This window comes from Hibiscus syriacus, unplaced genomic scaffold (genome assembly GCF_006381635.1).
Source record: "Hibiscus syriacus cultivar Baekdansim isolate YM2019G1 unplaced genomic scaffold, ASM638163v2 tig00112249_pilon, whole genome shotgun sequence".
Taxonomy (NCBI): domain Eukaryota; kingdom Viridiplantae; phylum Streptophyta; class Magnoliopsida; order Malvales; family Malvaceae; genus Hibiscus; species Hibiscus syriacus.
In genome coordinates this window covers 858983-884673 of record NW_024063281.1, presented here as the reverse complement: position 1 = coordinate 884673, position 25691 = coordinate 858983, and the positions used below count along the sequence as shown (strand labels likewise).

Sequence of the window (25691 nt, the reverse complement as noted above, 5' to 3'; positions counted from 1 at the left end):
ACAAAATTTTGCATCCATATACCAATAAGTCGTAGTCTATAAACTTGATGATCTCTTACTTACTAGACCTCTGATATGTGAGCATGTAACATTTTTCTTCGTAAATGTATTGTATGAATCAATTTGGCTGCTATCCAATGATTCATACCCAAATTAAATATATCTACTTAATATCCTAAAATTATACGCTATGTATGAATGTGTATAAATTTGAGTATATGTTAAATTCTTTATTCATTTTGAAGCATAATGAACCTTTTTACATTTCCTTAGTTTCAAAATTATCGTTAGGGCACTAATCAAGATTAAACTTGTTTCATTTATCAATAAGGGGTATTATTTGATTTAAGCATGATGAACTTATAGTATATACAGTTGTCAACCAAATTCATCTCAAAACCAAACTAGATAATCACTTGCTGAAATTTGTTATACTATTAATGGGAGTTATACTTAAACTCATAAATTGATTTCCCAAAATTACATATCATTAATTTTGTATCATCAAACACAATTTTCTAATTTCAACTTATAAAACACCTCACCAATGTTACCATTTTGAAATCCAACTTATGTAACTCAAGATTAAATATTAGCAATAAGTATCATGATTATCCTGAAAGAGTCTTTCAATGAAACCAAAGAGAAAGTCTCTACAAAATTAATGTCTTCTTTATGAGTATATCCTTTAGATACAAGACATGACTTATACCTATCAACATCACCATTTGCATCCATCTTGGTTTTAAATATCCATTTGCAACCAATAAGCTTTGCACCTTCAGGTAATGTGATAAGTTCTCAAACTTTGTTATCTTGTATATAACTTATACTATTCCTACATGGCATTAATCCACTTTTGAGAGCCATAAGTTTTATGACATGACGAAATTTGATTAGATCATCTTCCATCATTCCAATGTCATCCTTATTCCTTGTAGAAATATAATAATCTAAAATAATATTCCAATGTAATCCACTTATTCTTTAAGTTTGTTAAGTTTGTTCTTCCGTAACAATTTCTCATCTTAAATAGAGAGTTGCTCAAAATAACCTTGTCGAGATTCTAGATCCACTTATTGATTAACGAAATGTATGAACACATGGATATCATCAAACGTGATAATACGAATTAAGTTATAATCCAATTCCTCCTCAAAATCAATTCCTTAAACCTTATTTCTCCCTTCAAACTCAACCTCCACCAAAATAATATTATAGATCTCACCTTAAAATTATTCCTAATTATGAGATCATAAAACTTATAACCCCTAAATCACACAGAATAACCAAAGAAGTTGCTTACTCTTTTAGAATTCAATTTCTCCTCATATGTCCTAACCAATGTTTTTAAAACCGGACCTTACACCGGTGAAGGTACTAGTTCACTGCTTCAACCGGGTTAAACCGCAGTTGAATCGGTTTATATAAAATAATATTTTTTAAAAATTTTACATAATATTCAAAGCAATATTAATTTATATATAACACTCTTTTTAAGTTCACAATATTAAAAGGTATAAAAATATCACAAGTCATAACATATATAAGTTAAATACCATAATATCAAGTGAAACAAAATGATTCAAATCAACTACAACATAATATTTAAGGTCAATATCTAATAAAATTCATCAACAACTAAATAAAAAAATACATAATTGATACAAGTATTAATTAGCATAATATTCATTGAAATTGATTCTCTCAAATTCCAAAATATTAGGAAAAGCTTCTTCATTAGTTGAACTACCACCACCATCATCACTTTGAACTTGAAACTCCATAGCATCACTTTGAACTTGAAAGTCCACTGCATCAAGATATTCATCACCTATCAATATGATAAATAAATACAAAGATAAATTTAAATTCCCAAACAATACTTGACAATTAAAAGTAAAAGTGTAAAACATATTAAATCAAAAAATAAATTTGGGGCTGAAAAAAATCATAACAAACGGCGTCGTTTGGTTTAATTTTTAAAAAATAAAAACAGAACAGCTTGAACCGTCGGTTCACACCGGTTTTCTAGCGGTTCACTCCGATTTTGCTGGTTCCCAATCAGTTCTACTGATTCTTTAGCGGTTCATTACAAAACTGATTTTGGAGGCTAACCGGATCGGACAGGCAACTGGTTCTCGGTTCAACCGGTCGAACCAGCCGATCCTGTCCGGTTTTGATAACATTGGTCCTAACTTATTACAAAAGATAACAACCCTTTGTAACATATTGTTGTCTTTTTTGAGTTGGACCATTAACAACTACATTCTGATTTTTTTGCCCTTATCTTTATATGCACTTCTTAAGTGAGTTCTATCAAACTTATTATGCTTCAACCTTTCTTCCTCTTGCAAATAATGAGAAATAATCTCATATAAACTTTACCTCTCCCTTTAAGTTGATTAAATTCTATAGGAAGCGATACAGAAATCACAAGAACAAGTAATTCTTCTAAAAAAACTCGATCTTGAGTGCCTTAAGTCTTGAAGCAATATGAAGAATATCCATAACATACCCTCTCACATTTTGTTGACACTTATACTTTATGGACATTTTGTTGACACTTATACTTTATGGACATCAAAGAAGTCAAAATTGATGTCATTTAAACCTTATTGTTTTGGGGAAAACATTTCTTAATTTCATCAAGAAAACCATTAGCCATAGTAATTTTTTCAGATTATGTGCCCTTTAAAGGCTTCCAAAAATGTTGTGTTTCATGACCACTAGACTTATGCAGATTGAACAAATTTCACCTCTCAAAATTCATTATACCAATTAAGGATGTTATCCCCTATGAGAGGTGGAAATTGTTCTTTCGTTAGTGCAAAGTCTAAGTTCATACAACCAAAACTTTATGTAAGTGCATTTTCTCTTTCCTTGAGATTCATTTTCTTAAGCATGATCAGAAAATGTATAATAGCAGATATTATGTTAGAAATAGATAATTAGTTGAATACATAACAAAACATAAATAAAAAAAATAAAAGCTCACATCTTAAGTAAACAAATAAATTAAAAATTATGGTTAATTTTCATCTCAAGATACCACACACTACATCAATATCAAGTATTTGGACAATAATATCAACAGTAAATGATAATCTCGTTGTAGTAATCGAACATTAACTATAAGTTATGTCGAACAAAAGACTGATCTTTGGACTAACGTAATGTTCACATAAAATACCTTATAATTGTCACATGTTATTAACACAAGTGTCACTTGAAATTCGGCCAAATATTAACTTTCCTTTGGGTCCATTAATAAATGCATGAATAACAACAAACACATAATCATATTGATATTTTAAATAAAACAACCTACAAAAAAAGAGGTCACTTTGGTGACATTATGTTTCAACTAATCTATCAAAATGTCAGACACATCATAATATGAATTAATTTGTTTCAAAATATATATTCTATTAACCAATAATCAAAATTGAAAAACTGAATCGATTATAAACATATATTGCATTAACAATATAAATAAAATCATAGAAATAATGTCATCCAATCAATTTCTATTAAATTATCTTTTAATTAAATCAAAAGATAATCAAAATAATAATAAATTTGAATACACTTAAACCTTATCTCAAGATACCAAATACTCCATTAATATTTCATCTTTAGACAAAATATTCACCTTAATTAATATCTGAGGTGGTAACCAAACACTAATAATAAGAACATGTCAAGGAAAAATCTTCCTTTGGGCCGATTTATTACTCACACATCAAACCAGATAATTATCACATGTTTATTACCAAAGTTGTACATGCAATTTTGTCAATATTAATCTTCCTTTGGGTCGATCAATACTAAAATATCCTAAGTTACATGTACATAAACATTATATTTAAAAAATATATATTTTCCATAATGGAGTCCACTTTAACGACTTATTGCTTTAATTATGTCGTTTCAAAATAATTATTAGTATTCAAATTTAATATTTCTATAACTATCAAAGGTTAAAAACTGAAATTTCTAATTGCACAACAACATCTAAAATAACCTAAAATAAGGTTGCATAAATGGTGCTATCAAAAATCGAAAACTCAATTCTTTGATTGTTTTTGAAGAATTCCTTAAGCATACATTTAATTCATAACTTCATAACTCATCAAAAAAATTAAACCAAATTCAAATCAATATTTAACCAAAAGTCAAGGTCAAAGGATATACTAGTGAATTAAATCTTTAATCAAAGATTTAAAAAATATTTTTTAATCAAACTGAATCGAATATATCAATGTCAAACATATATTCTATAGTTCATAACAGTCAAAAACCAAAAATGAATTTTCTAATCACGTCATGATTTCCAAAGTAACTTATAATAAGGTTGTCTTAACGACATTATTAGAAACCGAGAAACTTAGATCTTTGATTGTTCCTCGAGAATGGATTGTCCAAATTAAACTGATTTAAAACATGATACAAAAATTTAAAACCAACTTTATAATTAACGGAATACTATATTCAAAAATTTAATCCAAATTTATACCGTTAATAATTAATCCAACTAAACATTATAGGATTCAACCAATACAACATAAAGTTAAGCAACATTAACAAGCGAAGAACTTAAAGAGCATAACCTGAGAATAGGGTTGTAAACGAACCGAGCTGAGTTCGAGTATTACTGAGCTCAACTCGAACTCGAAAAGTTTAAAATTAAGCTCGACTCGATTCGAAAACTCGCGAGTTAAAAATTATCAAGCTCAGTTCGAACTCGAAATATAATATTGAAACTCGACTCGAACTCGAAAATGCTCGAACTCAAAAAAAAATCAGGAGCTCGATTGAAGCTCGAGACACAAGTTCGATTGAAGCTCGAACTCAAACTTGAATTTGAACCTACAAAAATCTTATATTACATTTAAAAACATATTTTTTAAAATTTATAATTATCAATATTGTATTTTTAATATATTTTTAATAATTTAATTTAAAAAAATCTAAAATTATAATATAATATATTTTCGATTAGCTCGCAAGTTTTCGAGTCAAGTATTAAGTAGCTTGTTTCAGCTCTTTAAGATTTCGAGTTGAGTTCGAGCTCGAGAAGAGTTCATTTGATTCGAGTGTTGATCGAGCTTTGACCGAGTCGATCTCAAATAACTCGCGATCTGTCTCGTCTCGTTTACAGCCGTACCTGAGAATGCAAAATAAAAGAAAATCGGACCGAATGATTTGCTTTCTTAATTGCCAAGTATCAAACTCCTTATAATAATCGAAACTTTTATTAGCCTGAAAAAAAAACCAAAAGTAAAATTTTGATCTAACCGGAAAAAAACACTTTAATAGAGTTAACGCAATTTAAAAACTGTAGCATATTTACAATAAAACCATAATAAAAATAAAATTAACTAAGATCAAATCATGTCAAATCATCAAGAATAAAATACTAGATGCAGAAGCGTACCTGAATTAATTGATATGATGAAATCCTTGAATCTTTCTTTGGTTGTGATCTTACAAGAAGATAGAGTTCTCTTGAGTATAAACTCTCTGACGATGATAAGAGTAAATACAAGAATGTCTATTTATTGAGGACTATAACCCCTTTATATAATTAATTTAAAAATCAGTTATTGTTTGTACTTATAATTCAACCCCTCATCGAATTATAAATACAATTTTAATAGTATATACACTTTTATTTTCCATGATACACATAATTGATCACTTAATTTATTCATATTTTATGATAACAATATACATTACAAATATGTGTCTCATAATTATAGATTTTAATCCAACAAATAGATCTCGATCGTACTAATTCTAGTAATTTGCCCCACTTATCACTAGACTTGTTCCATACGATTTTAGGGGTATGTCTTATCGATCGCCACATTTATAATTTTTGTTGTATTAGTCTAATGTTTTGCCATTAATCAACTTGTTTATTGTATTCTAATATTTGATTGAGGCAAATCTTGAACCAAGATATAATATCTATATTTCTATGTTTGTTTAATATATAACATTTGACAATAACTTTCTATCCTACCTAATTTTTGTCTTTTATTTCACTTAATTCAAGATGTTATTTATTGAGGTCTTGGGTTCGAACATCATAAATATAAAGGGTGTGAAATGTTAAATAGTTGAGAATTATCTTTGAACAGATATTACATTATACTTACTTCAGATTAATTCAGGAAAAAAAGATGTTATAATCATATCCAGGACAGAATCAAGATTCCAACTCAAAGGGACAAAGTATAATTAATTATAAAAAATGAGAAAGATAAAGATAGTTAATTATAAAAGTAAACGAAAAAATCAAAATAAACTAAAATTAGTAACTCTAATTTAATACTTACCTATATGTTATTATCAGTACATCACATGTTATTAACCTTTACCCTATATTTATAATATAAATTTCAAAGGTTTTATAATTTATTGATGACTTTGTATTTAAATAAATGTATAGAAAATTAATAGTAATTTTTAGTGGCACTTTAATATTAATTTGAGCATTTTTCTTTATTGATTAATGTTTTTATATGTGTGAATGGATACTTTAGGCTTTGATATTGGTTTGAGGCAACCAATGAAGGAAAAGTAAGCAAATTTGCCAAAAGATATGGCGTGTAGACGCCCACATCAACAAGTGGACACAATGCTCACATGAATCGACTTGTCAACATGTATCATGGCAAATGTATTGAAATTTTCTGTAAATTGAAACATGCATGAGGATTTCATGATTGCAACATCTTCTCATTCTTTTACTAGGTTTCATTTATTGACTTGTTTGTCATTACCTTTACTATGTTTTATTTAGGGTAAATTACATGTTTAGTATCAGAACTATCACTTTTATTTTGTTTTGGTTATTATACTTTTTTTAAATCATACATAATGTCATGTTTTGATTTCATTTTGCTCGCCTACTAAAATTAACAGAACAATCGACGTGACATTTTTTCTTTTTTCAGTGATGATGTGGCATTACCTTATGGTGACACGTCAAAATCACCTTTAATTTTTTATTATGAGTGACCAAAATGAAACTAAAATTAAATGTTAGGTGTGATTTTGAAAAAAGTTTGTTAGATGACCAAAAATAGAACAAAATTGATAGTTAGGGTACTAAATGTGTAGTTTACCCTTTTATTTATTGAGTAAATTACAAGAATAAACACTCTTATTTTAATTTATTTAATGATTTAAAAAATATTTTAATTATGTATGTTATTAATTGTTATATTTTAATCATTAAGTTGTTAATTTTATTTAGTTTGATTATGTGATATGTTAATAAAAGAAGAGATCGACTATTAATTTAACTCCTAAATTTCAAAAAAATTGATATTAATTTAACTCATAAACTTTAGATAAAATATAAATTTGACTCATGAATTTTAGATAAAATATCAATTTAATCCCTGAATTATATCAAAGTCTCCATTAGTTTATCGTGATTCACCACTGTCGTTAATCATTGTTGGCCATTATCGTCGATGTCTGTCGTATCTCAAAATTTACAGTTCATTCTTTTTTTACCTCATGAATGTAAATCTAGTATCAATTTCATCAAAAAAATATTATGAACTTCACAAATATAATCTATAACCCTTCAACTTTCTTTAAAATTAAGTTATAATAATAAATTTATTATTAAATTCCTTAAAAAGATATAAAAAATCCAAAGTTGTATCATAATTCAAATCATAAAAATTTAATACATTATTTTATTGAATAAGTAGTTATCATTTAAAATTAAAGTATAATAATATAAATTTTAGGCATAATAACAAAATTAGCCCCCCAACATTTATCAAAATGTTCATTTTGCTCCCTATTCTATTCTTAAAGTATTTTGATCCCAACGTTTTATTTTAGAGCAAAAATACCCCTAACATTTTACAAAATAATCATTTTTCTCTTATTCTTTTTTCTGTGACATTTTTGCCCTCAATGTTTCATTTTAAGTTAAAAAAGGCTCCTATTTCGGAGTGTTAATCGTTTGTTAACTAATGATTTTCATCTATAAATGGAGATTTTTGTCCCAAAGTGAGAAAAAAAAATTGGGGCCAAAATGACCATTTTAATAAATGTTGGAGGTTATTTTTGACATTATTCCTAAATTTTAATAAGTTTAACAATAAGTTTTAGAGATAATTTAAAACATTTAGTCTTATTTTATTTTATTATTACTACAATTCCGTAATAGCACTGACACAAGTTCCCATCATGAAGATGTTGAATTCCACATCGTCTCAAGGAAGCATGTATGTCTAACAGTATTTGCCCTATGTGCAGGTCTGAGGGGCAAACTGTTATCCAAATCGTACATTCCTGACCTCGTGCGCAAGAGGTATTGCGTTTAGCTGCCTTACCTGCTTGAGTGTATCTCAGGTCTTTGGTTTGAGGAAACTTTTGACATTATTGGAGTTGATTTCCTATCTCTTATTTGGAATGATCGTAATAGATTTGTTGATTGTGATAAGTTACAGACACCTTGGATTTTAGTGATGAATGTTAAACTCTTACACCAAGAATACCTGGATATTTCTTCTAAGGTAAACTCTCATTCGAATTCCATCAACCTCAACACTAATACGAGCTCATTTTTTTCATGTTCTGTTAGCTGGACAAAGCCAATGCGGTGAGTGATCAAAATCAATTATGATGGTGCCTTCGATGCCACACATTAAGCTTCTGCTGTTAGAGTTATTGCTAGAGATCATGATGGCAACATTCTTGGTGATCTGAGCCAACCATCCGTTGGTTGCTGTGAAGTTGGTCTTGCTGTGATTCATGCTTTGATAGCTGCCATCCGTCTTGCTTGTGATCATGGCTGGGAGTTTGTCCAATTTGAAACTGATTCAGTTGTTCTAAAGACTAATATGACTAGGCAAACTCAAGATATTTCCACTCCTGATTTTCATCTTCAGGAGAGGCTTATCACTTCTTCCAAGCTCACCTTGTTAGTTTATCTCTTATGCTAGCCGATATTGTAATATTGTTGCATACTCTTACCAGTTGGCTCTTAAAACTTGTGGTACTCTTTTCTTTGAGTCGGTTTTGTTGAACACCCCACAGGCCAACACAGGCTAAAAACAATATGAGGAAGAAATAAGTAATCAAATGGAAGAACACTTGATTTATTTTTCGTGTGTTTAAAAGATAACATAGTGTTTGATCTTGTTGCCAACCAAACCTTTTGTGAATAGGTCTGCCACTCAGTTTTATGTCTTCACATGTTTGAGCTTAATTTCTTCTTGCAAGAGTTTTTCTCTAACAAAATGGTAGTGTACCGCCACATGTTTAGTTATTGCATGAAGAACTGGATTCTTGGCTAAACGTGTGGTTGATAAGTTATCACAATATAAGGTGACTGGAAACTCCACTCGTTGATTCACATAATTTACTAAAATTTTCAGCACCTTGATAATATACTCAAATCAATCCTCGAATATTTGAAAACTTATAATTTCATCCTTAATTTCTTTAGACTTTTCGAACTCAACCGTCCACTCAAATAAACTTGTAATTTGATCCCAAACCAATATTTAAACTAAAAAATCAGCATGCTAATAAAATTTCCAGCATTGAAATTTTCTTAACAAAATAATGCCATCACATTACAAACTTACAATCAAGTCCCTAAATTCCTAGGACCTTTTGAATTCCACCCTCTATTTTTACCTAATTTGTAATTTGGTTCCAAACAACTTTCTAACTTAAAATTCGAACATTTCAATATTTAAATTCAACATTGAACACCCCAATTAAGATATTTATGCAATAATATCTCACAGTTCTCAAAACTTGTAAAATAACCCTTTTCCTATTTCAAGCTTCCAAATTGATCCATATTGATCTCCAAAACACATAGAACGCTTCTAGTATCAATTCTAGACTATAGGAAATTTTTCAACATTTTCCCCTAATTATTTCCCTAGGGCCGAAAATCATAAAGTAGCTAGGGTAAACTTTCCATTCAATTTCAAGCATGAATTAAACCTCCTAACATTTAATTCATGCTATTCTAGTCTTCATGACATCAAATTTAATAAAAATTCAATCAACTCTATAAACCCTAACCACGGTCTAACATGATTTAAGCTTCTACACTTGATTTTAATCATCACTCATGCTTTAGAATTATTCAATAACTTCAATAACTTAAAAATCTTCCATCAAATATTCAAAATCAAACATGTTTTTCAAACACCCAATTTATGAATCTCAACATCTAAGCATGATTTCCATATAATTTTTATACCAAATGATAGAGAATTTCATGAGGAATAATTCTCTATCTAATAGCTTAGTCCAACAATCAACCACAAAGCTTTGAAAATCAAAATGAAATTCTCACCTATTTGGCTATGGAGCTCACGTAAATTGCTAGGGGAAGATGCTGATTTTTGCTTAATTTTATCGAGTAAATATAAATTTAAAACACTTGCACTTTCTAATAAAATTTAATTTAAAATTTAATTTGAGAAATTCCAATTTTGCCCTTAATGAACCATGATAATTACCAATTGCCATCAAAATATCTTCAATTAAAATATCTCATAGTCAAATATGAACCAATTTAGCTTTGACTTTCTACTTTGGTCATGCAATTTTAAAAAATTGCATTTTAATCAATAAATTATCACCGTTCGACCAAATCTAAAAAAATAACTTCAATTCCACTGATCCATGCAAAATTTCACTTATCTAAAATAAGGAATTAATATTTACAATCTTTATCTAATATTATTCAAATTTTTGTGAAATTTTGATTCGATCTGATTATCTGATTTCTATACTGAACTTTATCGATTTTATAGATTTTAATACAAATCTTGTACCAAAAAATTGAGTCCCACTAAAATTATTGTTTTAGGACAATCTTTTCATTTTTGGACAAAAATATATAACTTTTTAAAATTATATTTTTGGTCCCAAAACTTTTATAAAGTTTATACTTTAGCTACCAAACTTTCAAAACTTACATTTTAATCACTAATCAAAATTTGGGGTATTACAATTCTTCACCCCTTAAATAAAATTTTTCCTCGAATTTTCTCTACGTATTTACATACATGAAGTAAAAAGATGAGGAAATTACTTTTTCATATATTTTTCTTGCTTTCAAGTCGCTTCCTCAACTTTATGATTCTGCCAAAGAATTTATTTTATTAGTGGAATCATTTTATTCCTCAGTTCCTTGACTCCATATGCTAAGATCTTTACTGGTTCCTCTTCAAATGAAAAATTCAGCTGAATCCCAATTTCCTCCAATGTAATAACACGCGAAGAATCCGATAGATACTTCCAAAGCATCAATACATGAAACACATTATGAATTTTGTCCATTTTTGGAGGTAATTCTTATTGGTACGCGACCGGACCAACTCTTTCTATAATTTAGTAAGAGCCAATGAATCTCGTACTCAACTTTCCTTTACGCCTGAATCTCAAAACTTTCTTCCATGGTGACAATTTAAGAAATCCTTTATCATATTCTTGAAATTCGATCTCCTTTCTTTTCAATTCAGAATATGATTTCTTCCTATTAGTAGCTATCTCGAGATTGTCTTGAATAACCTTTACTTTGTTCTCCCATTCTTTGACCTAATCTAAGCCAATTATAACTTGATCATTTAGCTCAAACCAGTTTAAAGATGTCTGAAATTTTCTTTCGTATAATGCTTCAAAAGAAGCCATCTTAATATCCGAATGATAACTACTATATAAGCAAACTATGCTAAAGGAAAGATTTTTTCTCATAATCTTTAAAATCAATAACGCATGCCCTTAGCAAGTCTTCAAGTACCTGAATGATTTGGTGAGATTGACTACCTGTTTGAAGATGAAAAGTCATACTTTAATTTAGTCGAGTTTCTAAGGCTACATGCAAATACTTCCAAAACATTAAAGTAAACCTCAGGTCTCTGTCAGAAACTATCCAGACAGATACTCCATGTAGTCGTACAATCTCCCTAATACGTAACTCAACATACTTATCCATAGAGTAATCTGCTCGAACTAAAATAAAGGGTACTATCTTAGTCAACATATCCCAAGAAATTTCAAACCTTAGAAAATTCTTCAGAATTTTCCATTCTACTATAATTTGTACTTTCTTGAAATCTACTCCAATTCTTTCTACGGTAATCACATGACCAAAAAAAAGCAACTTGCGGCAACTAGAATTCACAAATTGACAACTTGGCATATACCTTTTTATTCCGCAGTGTCTAAAGTACAATGCGGAGATGTGTGTTGTGTTCCTCTTTAGTCTTAGAATAAACCTAAAATATCATCAATAATCACGACCACAAGTTGATCCTAGTACAATTTAAACAATCGATTCATCAAATGTATGAATGTTGCATGGACATTAATCAGTCCAAAAGATATTACTATGAACTCATAGTGACCATATCAGGTTCTGAAAGTCGTTTTCAGAACATCTTCCTCTTTAATTATCAACTGATAATACCCAAATCAAATATTAAACTTCAAAAATACTAGAGTACCTTTAAATTGATCAAATAGATCATCGATCCTTGGAAAATAGTATTTATTCTTCACTATCACTTTATTCAGCTGAGGTTCTCACTCCTATTTTTAATAATCGAAGTTTAAAATTTTTTAATTTAATCATTAAATTTTTAGATTGCTCTTATATCTATCATTTTCTGATGACATTGATTATTTTATTATTTTTAGTTTGACATGAAAATTTTATTAATATTTAAAATTAAAATCCCAAATTCCAAACCCTACTCTCCAAAAGTAGCGTTGTAAATGAGATGAGTTGGATCGTGAGCTACTCGAGATCGACTCGGTCAAAGCCCAATAAATACTCGACTCGAATTCTTAAAGAACCGAAATGAGCTACTTGATACTCGACTCGAAAAGCTCGTGAGTAGCTCGAAAAGTTCTTAACGTTTATGTGTTGTTGTTTTTTTTTAAAAAAAAAAATCCATTATAAAGTTTTTATGTATTTAAGGTTTGGGTTCAAGTTTGATTTTGAGGCTTTAATCGAGTTAAGTTTAAGAGTTTTTCTTTTCTTTTTGAGTCTTTTTGAGCTTTTACAAGCTTCAGTTCATGATTTCGAGTTCGAGTCGAGCTTGAAAATTTTAAGATCACGAGTTTTCGAGTCGAATCGAGCTCCATATTAGAGTTTTCTACTCGAGTCGAGTTCAGCAATAATCGAGCTCGACTCATCTCGTTTATAGCCCTATCCAAAAGATATAGGGTTCTTAGGTTAATTTTTCTTTGCCAAAAATTATAGGGTGATCTGTTAAAAACTTAAAATCATTTATCTAAAGAGACAAATTGGCAATGCTTCCAACAATTTTCAAAGTTGTCGTCTAATTTTCAAACAATTAGCTATGAAGAGTTTAATTTTCCACGCTTCTCTAAATTGAAAACAAATTTCTCTTAGGAAAAAAAGTAATGATAAATGAGAATGAGCCATCCAACTTGTACTTATCATATTTTCAATGAGCTAATAAGCTTTTGTTTAAAAAAAAATAAAAAGAGGACCCTCTCGTCGCTTATTACTATATGCAATAAAAAAATATCGAAGATAACCAATAGAGATTGTTTTAAGTAGTAAGTAACTTGATATCGTTTAAGTAGATTCCAAGTTCTAGATCTTGTGTATATAAAATATATCAACTAGAAGACTCACCCACCAAAATCATATGTGCAAAAAACTTAATGGGTGATGTTGAATTAAATGTTGTTAATGACTCATTGATGTTGAATTTACATGAATTTTTTTTACAATCTATAACATTTGTATTTCTTACTACTTAATTGTTTGAGTCCAATTTTAATTTTGAAATTTATTTTTGTCCATGTTCATACAAACACTTCCAAAAACCATACTATGGACTAAAATGGAACAAATGTAAAATATAAAGGCTGGAATAATAAATATGGGAAAATAATGTGCTAAAGTTAAATAAAAGCAAGATAAAGGTACTAGAATGTAAATACTAAAAGGAAAATTGCAGTAAGTAAACAAGACTGGAATGTAAATTACATAAAATTAAAGTGTTAAAATATAAATTGCTGTAAAATTAAACAATGGACTAAAACAAAATAATTGCTAAATTAAACACACAAATTGAAATAATGTAAACTGAAATTAAGAACTAAAACAAAACAAAATAAAAATTAAAGCGCACAAATTAAAAGAACATAAATAAATAAGGGTAAAATACATCATTCCCCACTGAACTTTAAACTCTCTCCTATTTCATTCAATGTACTTTCAATTTTCCAATTTACTCAACAAACTTTCGAATTGCTCCTGTTTTGATCGCTATGAATTATTTTATTATTATTTTAGTATGATGTAATATTTTTTTATTATAATTAAAAATAAAAATAATTTAAAATATAAAATAAAAACAATTGGTGGTCGTCCACTATTCGTCAGCTTTGGATGCCATCGTCGATGGTCTTAGATGGTGGTTGTTCAGTCCAAGATTTCATCAGTTGCTTCGCCTTGATCCCCTGAGTCTAAATTCAACCTCCATTTTGTCAGAACATGCTCCAAATCCGATAAAAAATGAGAAAACTGAAACATCGGTCGCCATAGATGGTGATCGTTTGATCCCAGATTTCATGGGTTGCTTTGCCTCAATCCCCTAAGTTCGAATCCAACCTCTATTTTGTCAGAACATGCTCCGAAGTTCACAAATAGGAGATCGAAAGTGAGGAAACCAAAATATTTCAGTTGAGATTAACGGATTTTGGGATATTTTTTTGGTGAAACAACCACCGGATTTAGACTCAATGGGTCGAGGTGAAGCAACCCATGAAATTTGGAACTGAACAACTGTTAGTTCTGAAGGTCAATGGGTTTTGATTATTTTAAATCTTTTTAAATTTAATAATAATGATGATAAAATACTATTTATTTTTTAATTATTTTTATATTTTAATAAAAAAATGTAATGACATACCTAAATAATAATAAAATAATTCAAAGTAACCAAATCAGGAGCAATTCAAAAGCTCAGTGAGTAAATTAGAAAAATTAAAAGTACAGTGAGTGAAATAGGAGAGATAGAAAATTCAGAGAGAAATGATGCAATTTACCCGATAAATAATAATAAGTAAATAAGGATTAAATTAAGAAATCAAATTACAAGCTCAAATCGAAACAAAGAAGTGACTAAAATGAAAAACATCCAAAGGTGGAAAACATGTACATGTAGGATGGGCACGGGGAGATATTTTTGCCAGCCCGACCCTGACCTGAAAATTTATTTCTTCTGTCCGACCATGCAAACTATGTTGTATTAATCACGGGTTTATTTCTCCAGTGAAACCTTAAGTTTTTTGTTCTTAAATTTTACAAACTAAAATTCAAATCTAAATCAATTACTTAAAGGAATTTTATAATCACTTTTAATAATATACTGAAGAAGAAGGAGGAGGAGGAGGAGGAGAATGAATGAATGAAATCCCTAACGAAAAGGGAAGGGAAATTGAAAAAGAAGAAAATCCCTAAAAAGTTAACATATTATATATAGAAGGGTAATTTAGTAATTTAAATCAGATCGGATCGAGATATTTTTAACTTAATCCCAATCTCATCCCAACCCCAACTCTCTTTATTTTCTCAAACTCAAAATTTTAAAATAAAAAAATCGCATTTATAATATTAAATCGAGTCGAAATTATTAAATTCAAGATAGTCTCTATAAACAAAAAAATCAAGAAGAAAAAACTTGTACATTTAAGGGTCCAAAATTGGCCCGAAAGAAAACCGCACATATCAAAAGCAAAATAAAATTGAAGAAAAGGGTGCCTAAGAGTAAGACGGCCCAAGTCGCAACTTGCAACCCACAGGCCATGATTTAGACTTTCACAATATTAAATTTAAATTAATCGATTAATAAATTAAATATTTAAATATTATTCTTAAGAGTTAAATTAAAAAATCACTACAAAGGGGAGAATGAGATCAAAGAGTTTCTGAATTAACCAACCCCTTAGAACTATCAACATGTACAAATTAGTCATTTTAATAATAGGACATGACCAAATAAGAAAAGGATTAAAATACAATCAAACAACCTACAAAATAATAAATACATATGCCAACGGGTGTTGGCACAAGTGGTAGAGATTTAGAAATGTAAGCTTTTAAAGTCAAGTTCGAATCCTACCACCGTCCTCTTGGTGGAAAATTTGTAAATTCGTAAATCCCAATTGGGTCTTAGGTATGCCTGACCCTGGATTGGGGGAGCCACCCCTAACCTAAATTTTTTTGTAATCAAAAGAAAAAATACAGAAAATCGTTATTGTTGGCTGTGAAAGATACACACCGTCAACATGAACATAAAAATACATCTAACAATAATGACTCGTTGAAGAATCGGTCATACCAAAATTTCATTCTGGTCTATCTTTAATGATTCTGAGTATCAATCAAATATTAAATTCGATGATCAATAGCAGGAATAGATCAACAAGATAACCTTATAAATAATATATAGAGATACAAATGTCAAATCAAACCCTAAGAAAAAAAACAAAACATGTTATAAGAATGAAATTTAATGATGTTTATAGTCACTACATTATATGTTATTGAGCCTATTGCATTATATACTTCTCAGTCGCAGTCTAATCAAAGAATGAGATTTACTGATGTTTCTGGTCACTCCATTATCTGTTATTGAACCTATTGTATTATATCATTCTCAGTCACAGGCTAATAAAAGAACGATATTTACTAGCATTTCTGGTCACTGTATTATCTGTTATTAAGCCTATTGCATTATATTCTTCTCAGTCAAAGACTAATCAAAGAATAAAATTTACTAGTGTTTCTGATCACTGCATTATATTAAGAGTTAATTGCACCATACATCAACAAACTATGATCCTCATTTCAAATTAGTCCTTAAACTTTTAAATATTTCAATTTCATCTCAAAAACTATGAATTTCATTCTAAATTAGTCCTTAAATTTTTTGAACATTCTAATTTCATCCCCAAACTATGAATACCATTCTAATTTAGTCCCTAAACTTGTGCATATTCAACTTTATCCCCAAATTCATCCAAATATGTAATCCATTTCAACCATAATTTAACCTAATTTTTTTTCAAACATATAATCATATAACTTGGTCTAACGATTTTATTAACAAGGGATGTGATTAGTATACACTTATAATTTAGTATTAAATTGAAATGTTCAAAAAGTTTAGGGACCAATCTAGAATGAAGGTCATAGTTTGGGGATGAAAATGAAATGTTAAAAGTTTGAGGACTAATTTAGAATAATAGTCATAGTTTAGGGATGAAATTGGAATGTTGAAAAGTTTAAAGACTAATTTAAAATTAGGGTCATAAATTAGGGACGTATGATGCAATTAACTCTTATATTAATGCAAATAAGTATTGATTGTTGAGTGAATTAAAGAATTAACTTATATCAATGTAAACAAGTATTGATAATTCAATAACTTAAAGTTTTAATTTACACTAATATACACAAGTATTGATAGTTCACTAATTTAAAAAATAATAATTTATACCAATGTAAATTAACATAAACTTATATTACAAGCATTTAAATTTAAATTTAATATTTATATTTTTACAAGCATCAATACACAAGTATTGATAGTTTAATGAAATAATTTGAACCGAGGAAGGTGAATAAAAATTCAAGTAAAAAAATAATATTCATTTAAAATAAACAATATATATTCTTTATCTTTATTCAAATTAAATCATGTGATATTTGACTAAAAATTACCTAGTGAATATAACTAATTCAAATTTAGTCCTCATACTTTTATTTTCAGAAATTTAGTCTCTATATTTTTTAGACTTAAAAATTCAAGTCCAATTATTAAAATCGTTAAGATTGTTTTGTTAAATTCCTTAATGTGATCTTTTGAAATAAAAAGAAATACTAACTTATAAGCCCTGGAAGAAATATATAGGATTGTAATAAACCTAAATTTAACCCAAAAAAATTTAACGTTAACAATCGGACTTAAATTTTTTAAACTAAAAAATAGAAGGACTAAATTCTAAATATACAAAGAGTACAAAGACTTGAAACATATTTTAACCATAAAATATCAAACCCAGAAAGATGGCGAAAACTTGAACATAAATGTCGTTTATCTTCTCGGTAGAGCCTTCTTTTATTCATCCTAATATAATATTGATGTGCAAAAAAATTTAACCAAAAATTCATAAATATAAATATATATATATATATATATATATATATATATATTAATTTTCAATGAAAAATATATACAAGAACTCCCAAAGATTTAAAAAAAAATTATATAGCTAGAATTAATAAGAATTGAAGAGTTTAGAAGAAACAATCTATTGCCGGAGCTGCCTTCCCAAGCTTAAACAATTCCATATCATTCTCCAATGGAGTCAAGTTCAAATCCAAGCATAAAACCCTTCTGCTACTAGATTTCTTCACAATCGGTGTCATCAGTGCCTCGTCATGTTGGTCTTGGTTTCCACTCGAACCGATCCTATGCCTCCTCATGTGTCCCCCTAATGCTTGCCCGATCGTGAACTCGACCCCGCAGATCGAGCACTCGTGTGTCTTAGGCTTCGCCGGCGGTCGTTTCTCGGCTGAACCATCATCTCCGTCGAGGAGCTTCAGTTTCTTATGGCTTGCGCGGTGACCTCCTAGAGCTTGGAACGAACCGAACTGCCGGTTACATGTTTTGCACTCGAAAACCCTACTAGGGTGGTGTTGGTTGTTGAAGATGGCGTGTTGATCGTAAGTGTTTCCTCCTTGTGAAAGGAGCATCAAGCAATTTGCCAAAGCAAAATTGCTCTCAATTTCACTAGGAAAACTTCTCTTCATATTGTTTGTGGTTGGGTGCGGTGTGAAAATGCAATTTGTTTTTTTTGGTATTTGATTTTTTTTTTCAAATAAAATGAACCACAATGGGGGTATATGTATTGGTTGGTTTGAGACTTTGAAAGAGAGATGGAAATTTTGACTTTTAAAGTTGACCTTTTGGAATGACATTTCTACCCTTGGTTTTAAATGTTTGTTAAACAAGTTTGACTATTTTAGGTAAGATTATAAAAGGGTAGACTAACTATTCGGTCATCGTTTTATTCTCGTGTTTCTGTTTCAGTTATTCAACTATTTTTTTAAATTATTTTTAATGTTATGTTTCGTTTTAGTTTTTTTTTTACATAAAATTTAGGTTAGGGATGGCTACCCTAGTCTAGGGTCAATACATATCTAAGATCAAATTGTGATTTATGTTTATTCCTTAAAATATATTTTTGGTAATATATATTATTTACAACGTATTGTTTAAGTGTGAAATGAATTCCACTTGTGCATGCGTCTGCATGACCCAATTGCTGAGCCAAGCCTCATGGATCGAGTGAGTTGGAAGTCTTTGTTAACGAGTTTGAGACTTCAATTTTTATAGAAGGTTCACACCTTTTATTATTATTATTTGGGATGATTCTTAATGCATTTGCACCCTTATCACATATGCTAAGAAGTCTTTTACAAGTAGATATTACCATAATTGTCTTTAAAATTAAAAAAAAAAATCATGAAAATCTTGTTCAAATCTCATCTTATACCGATAAGAAAATTAGAATGATTCAACCCTTAACTTTAATAATAGGGAAAATTACAAAGCTTATCACTCAATTGTTTTCTCACTCCTATTTTGATCAATAAAGTTTATTTTTTTTAATTTACTCTTGTGGTATATTTTTCCTTCGAAGATGAAAGTTGTACAATTTCATTCATATGTTATGTCAGTGTTGCAATTATCATTTTCTAATCATTCAAGAAATCAATCAACTTGTCTCATTATCTCCTACCACTATTAGATTTTTTTACTTAAATCACTTTAAAACTCATACAATTCAACCCTCAACCCAAAAACTCATAAAAACCTAAACCACTCTTATCTATGATCAGAGTGAAATCAAGAAATATAGCTCGCTTGCTCCTCCTCCATCTCCCCATAGTTGGGATTTGGAAGAAGATGTTTTAACATCAAGAAATTAAGAGGAATTTGAAACTAGAGACTTTTTTTTCAAAAAAATGAAGAAAGTTTTAGGTTTATTTCATAATTTCTAAAAGAAAAATATTTAGGACGTCGTTAAGTATTTAACGATAGAATAACCAAAATAGAAACAAATCAAAAGTTCAAAGTTTAAATTAAAAAAATCAAATTTTAATGACCAAAATAGAAGTAAAAAGAAACTTGAGTGATGAAACTTGTAATTAACCCTTAATAATAAAGTTGAAATTATACATGTTTAAATTTATTTTTTATACTGATTTAAGTCTTATAATACGTAGACATACTCCAACTCTTATATTTTGATTTCATTTCTAGATAAAAGTTGGGTTTTATTTATATATTTTTTTACCATATCATAGAATAATTATAAGATAGTATTTTTTCGATCATTTAATAATGAACACTAATTCATTCTTACAGATGTAATACCCGAATCCAAAACAATTGGAGATAATAAACATATCATTAAGACCATTTTGTTCATGCAAGTTAAAACAATTAGATATGCAACCCGAGTGAATCTAACTAATCAATATAATTTGTTCATCTATCGTTTCGTCATCGCTTATTAGATCTTCCACCGACGAAATTGAAAAAACAGAAGTAAAAACCCAATTTTAATAAAATTTCACAAGAATCTTCCGTTTGAACAAAAACGTCGTGTCAAACAATCTACTCTATTAGCCACGACTTCATCTTGAATTGTTTGGCTGTCATTGCTTACGTGTCAAACACTCAAAAGTCTGAAATACTTTTGGGGGACATTAAATCCGTCGCCAAAAGTGTTTCTTTGTTTGCTTTTGCTTAATTTTCCATGTTGCTCTTTACGAGTGATCTGAATTCGAGTAATTTTATCAGTAAATGTTTATCTTTTTATTACACGACCAAATTTATTAAAAGGAGAAGAAATGATTATAGATGTTTCAAAATTTAAATCCAAGAACTTTAATTATAAATTATAGGGTAAAGTGCATGAATGGTCCTCTTACTATAAGATATTGTTTTATTAAGTTCATCGACTTTTAAAAGTTACAAAATGATCCTCCGATTATAGGGAGTTACTTTGTTGATTCCCTTAACTATTACAAAATGGTCACCCTGAATATTCATTATATTCCAAATTCGTCATTTTTTATTAAAAAGTTGGCTGTAATATGAGTTACACGTTAACCTACTAATTGAGATATGATAAAATTTGATCTCATAATCTTAAACGACTATCATATCTCAGTCGGAATGTTAATGTCTAACTCAGATGATCTTTAATTTTTAACAAAAAATAACGAGTTTGGAACATAATAAATAATCAAGTGACCATTTTATAACTTTTAATAGTTAAGGGACTCAATAAAATAATATCATATAATCAGGGGACCATTTATGTACTTTAACTTGAATTATACTATTTTAAGTTCTATAAGTAATTAGTGGGAAAACTAGAAAATGTTTTTAAATTAAAGAGATGACAAAGGAGGGGAATGAGGGGTGGTTGAACAAAATATTAACAAACAACAAATTAGTGGCGGCTAGTCAACTTTTGAAGCTGATTATGACTTAACCCAAAGCCCTTAGTTTTTTAATTATTTTTAAGTATGTTTAACTACTGACTTTTGTTAATTATTATTAATTAATTACATTTCAAGTAAACTCTTTTAGTTGACGTGGATGTGGACGGTAAACTCTGCCCAACCACAAGTTCAAAGGGTAATTAAATATAAGGTAAAATACACAAATTGTATACGACTATAGGCACTACATTGTTTAGTCTCTGACTATTAAAAATTATAAAATGGTTACTTAATTATAGAGCGTTGCTTTGTTGAGCCATCTAACTATTTATATGTCCTAAACTTATTCTTTTTCGTTAAAAAACTAACAACCATATGAATTGAACGTTAATTTGTTAATTGAAACATGATAAAATCTGATCTCGTAATTGTTTAAGTTGTATTTTATGAATTGACTCTTTGTTTACATTATGTCGTCGAGTCAGTGCTTGAGAGCACTGGTGATGCCAGTAGATATCATTAAAATATGATTTTATCATATCTCGGTCAGCAAGTTAATGTCCAGCTCAGACAACTATCAACTTTTAATAGAAAATGACGAGTTTGAAACATATAAGTAGTCGTGAGATCATTATATAACTTTAATAGTTGGATAACTCAACAAATTACTTCCTTGAAATTGATGGCCTACTTGTATACTTTACCCTTAAATATAAGTGATTTCACAGTTAAAAATGTTATAATTACACATTAAATCTCTGTTTTTTATACATCTTACTAAATTGATATTAGTTTTAATTTATTTTATCATTTAATTGGAAAAAAATAAATTGAAGAAAATTGAAATTGAGGGGAATTTAACTAAGTTGAGGTGCCTTAATTACCGGGTTAAATCCCCCGTTTAACATAAAGAAAATAAAAATTACCAAGTAAGGATTTGAATTTGGGCCAATTAGGAAGTATAAGAGCACCTAAACTATTGAAACAAACCTAATAAATGTGTGTGGTATATGTTGAAAACATGTAATTACACGAATACATGTACAAGTCGAGTTGGGTGGCGACAACGATGCATGTGTATTAGTTTATATTGTTTAGATATGTGAGTTTTCAAGTGTTTAAATATAATGTTTTAAGTATATATATTTATTTAGTGATTGAAGACTAATACACACGCATCGTCGATAGCACCATACACAATTGTTAATTAATAGTTATGCCATATCCTTCGTTAAAGGTTAACGTCAAGTGGTTTGATTGATACACTTAAATAGCTAGGCGATCTAATTGATAAAATTTTAAAATTGATAATCAAAATAAAAATAATAATAAGAAATGGTCATACGAATAGTTTGCCTTTGATTAAAAGCCTATAGAAAAGGAACGAGGAAAAGCCTATAGAAAAGGAACGAGGTAGAGCCTATATATATGTTTTTTTACGTTGTTGTTCTAGTTCTCAAGACTTTGTCCTGATTAACCCATATAGATTTGTGTTGCACGTTTGATTTTGATGGATGAATATTTCAACGGAGATTTTGTACAACACAATGACTTTAACTCAAGATATACTTAAGTGATATTAAATTATTTACCATTTAAATCTACCCGTCGGTATTGCCTATATATATATATTAATCAAGCTTATAGAGTTATAGTATAGTCAGGGATATTATTTTAATTTTTATTAATATTAAATTTAAGTTTGAATCCTTTTTCTATTGTTATTATAATTACGGTTTCTAGAGAATTATATTTTGTCATTATAAATTCGGTAATTTTATCGAAATAACACCTGTACAGGTAATAATTATCTATCATGTATCATTTCTCATAATATTACCTATCTAGAACCCTTTCTTACAAGGCACGGATCGTCATTTGCGCCTTTGCGGGGTTCTGTCCGAGCTAACGCCATGTCATGAAAGACACGGATAGCCATCCGCGCCTTATCCGAGCTGGTGCCATGTCACGACAGGCGTGGATCGCCATGTCACGACACGACACGTGGATCGCCATCCGCGCCTTCCAGGAGTTTCTGACATGCGTACGTAAGGCGCAGATAATGATCCGCGCCTTCCATTATTGATACCACCATAGCAGCTCGGCCTTTAAACCCTCCCCTTCCCCTATAAATAAGACTCCCTCTATGCAAACATCACCACATCAAAATTACTTCTTATTTTTGCTTTATCAATTTTTTCTATTTTTGTTGTAAGGTAAAATTATTTTTTATTATATTATATTTATTTTATATATGATTATTTGAAAAAAATTATTGTAATGATTATTTTGTATTATCTTTTACGGTTGTAAAATTGAAAAGTGTGATCGTACCTTGAGACAATTTTGTCGATACGGTAACAATATAAAATTATATTATTTAAATTATTGTGAAAATTTTTAAATTTTTAAATTTTTTATTAGTTTATATTTTAATTCATATACTATTTATTTAAATAAGCGTATTTTAGCTATTGTTTTTGCATATATAAGACTCTCAATCTTTCACTCTCAGAATGACGTGCATTTCAACTATTATTTACTATGATGGAGAAATTCAGGAAGATGAAACTGGCGTCGTCTTCGCATCAAATCATTATGTCAGAATATTCTTCAAGAGAAACATAACTCTTGAGGAGATGATAACGAAAATTTCAAGAAAGGTTCATGTTGGAAGTACTAGGAGTCTGTCCTCACTTCAGTACATATTTTAAATCGCAATATTTCCGTTAACTTATAAGCATTCGAACTATCCAACGATGACGATGTTGCTATGATGGTTGATTCTCAAAATCATTATTCAGACGCCGATACACAGATGTATACAATTGTTAAAGTGTGTGTTGTTTGTGGTATGTCATTATTCTCCCACTGTGGGCTTACTTAACATGCTGATCAAGTTGACAGTCAAACTCAAGTAATATATAATGGTTTTAACTCGTTAATGGGAAATCCACATCATGGTGTCATTCCATCAAGTTCAATGGGGAGACATTCATCAGCAACTTCTTACGATCTGTACCGAGGTGGCTTCAAGGGGAAGACATTCATCTCCCAATTTCTTTGACTTGAATATGGAGATGCCTTGGACTCAGCAATTTATGCATTACCCATTTCACACGATGCCTTCAAGTTTCAAGGGGAGACATTCAACTACGAGTTTCTTCGACCTCAATGTCGAGATGCTTTAAAGTTCAAGATGAAGGCATGCAACTACCAGCTTGTTTGACCTAAATGTTGACATCGTGGAGGAACCCTCATCTCCACCAAAAGAACCTCTTCGTGAGCCAGCTGCGGATGGTGTTGAGACTGGATTATTCGTTCAAAGGGACCACTTCCATCCAAACATCTAATGGGCCTCTTAAGTGATGTGGAATACAAATCATCATTTCTTCAGTAGAATAAGGAGCCCATTAAAACTAAAACAAATATATATATATATATATTATCAAAATAATATTCTAATTATATAACGATAATTAAAAGTAGAAATAATATTTAAATATATACCTCTGTACCAGCCTTCTGATCAATGAGTAGCCTAATTTCTTCCAATTCATCAGGTAAATCCCAATGATCTTTTCTTGCACTTGACCACCTATTCCATGAAGTAATTTTCATTATATACTCAACAACATTATTTATATACGAAATCAGTATTGAAATTATCTCAATAATAGCGGGAAGACCAATGGGTTTTTCACCACCGGACATAAAAAGGGCATGCGATACCACACCCAAGACTGGAGAAGAACGAGACATCCATCGATAGCATTTTTTCGATAGTCAGTAGCTCAATACATTTCCCTATACAAAAATGTCAAAATTGTGGAGCCCCAACTGAGTGTACCAGTATGATAAAAATCTGCGAGGTGATGCAACCACATACAATGAACTTGATTGCGCTATTTTTCTGGCATCAGGATCTCTCTAATGAGATGTAATATACAAGCCCGTGCATACAATTTAACCCTCTACTCGGAGCGTTACCACTTAAATGTTTGAAAGTTGTATCCAACCAATTTAACGAAATTCGACCACCATTGAAATTAGGCGGGACACCTCCAAGATACTTCTCGCACAAAGAATGTCAGTCACCATGCGCCAC

At 29.6% G+C, this 25691-nt stretch overlaps 1 protein-coding gene across 1 annotated transcript; it reads right to left on the bottom strand.

Annotated features, from left to right (window-relative positions):
* Positions 1–18315: 18315 nt before the first annotated feature.
* On the bottom strand, positions 18316–18922 carry LOC120176482 (zinc finger protein ZAT12-like). Its single transcript, XM_039182910.1, has one exon. It carries the CDS (start codon positions 18872–18874, stop codon positions 18359–18361), a length of 516 nt encoding a protein of 171 aa, XP_039038841.1. The 5' UTR covers positions 18875–18922; the 3' UTR covers positions 18316–18358.
* Positions 18923–25691: the final 6769 nt, after the last annotated feature.

Bases quoted from the DNA above. Each gene is read 5' to 3' on its own strand.
- LOC120176482 (XM_039182910.1), bottom strand. From the start codon at position 18,874: ATGAAGAGAAGTTTTCCTAGTGAAATTGAGAGCAATTTTGCTTTGGCA.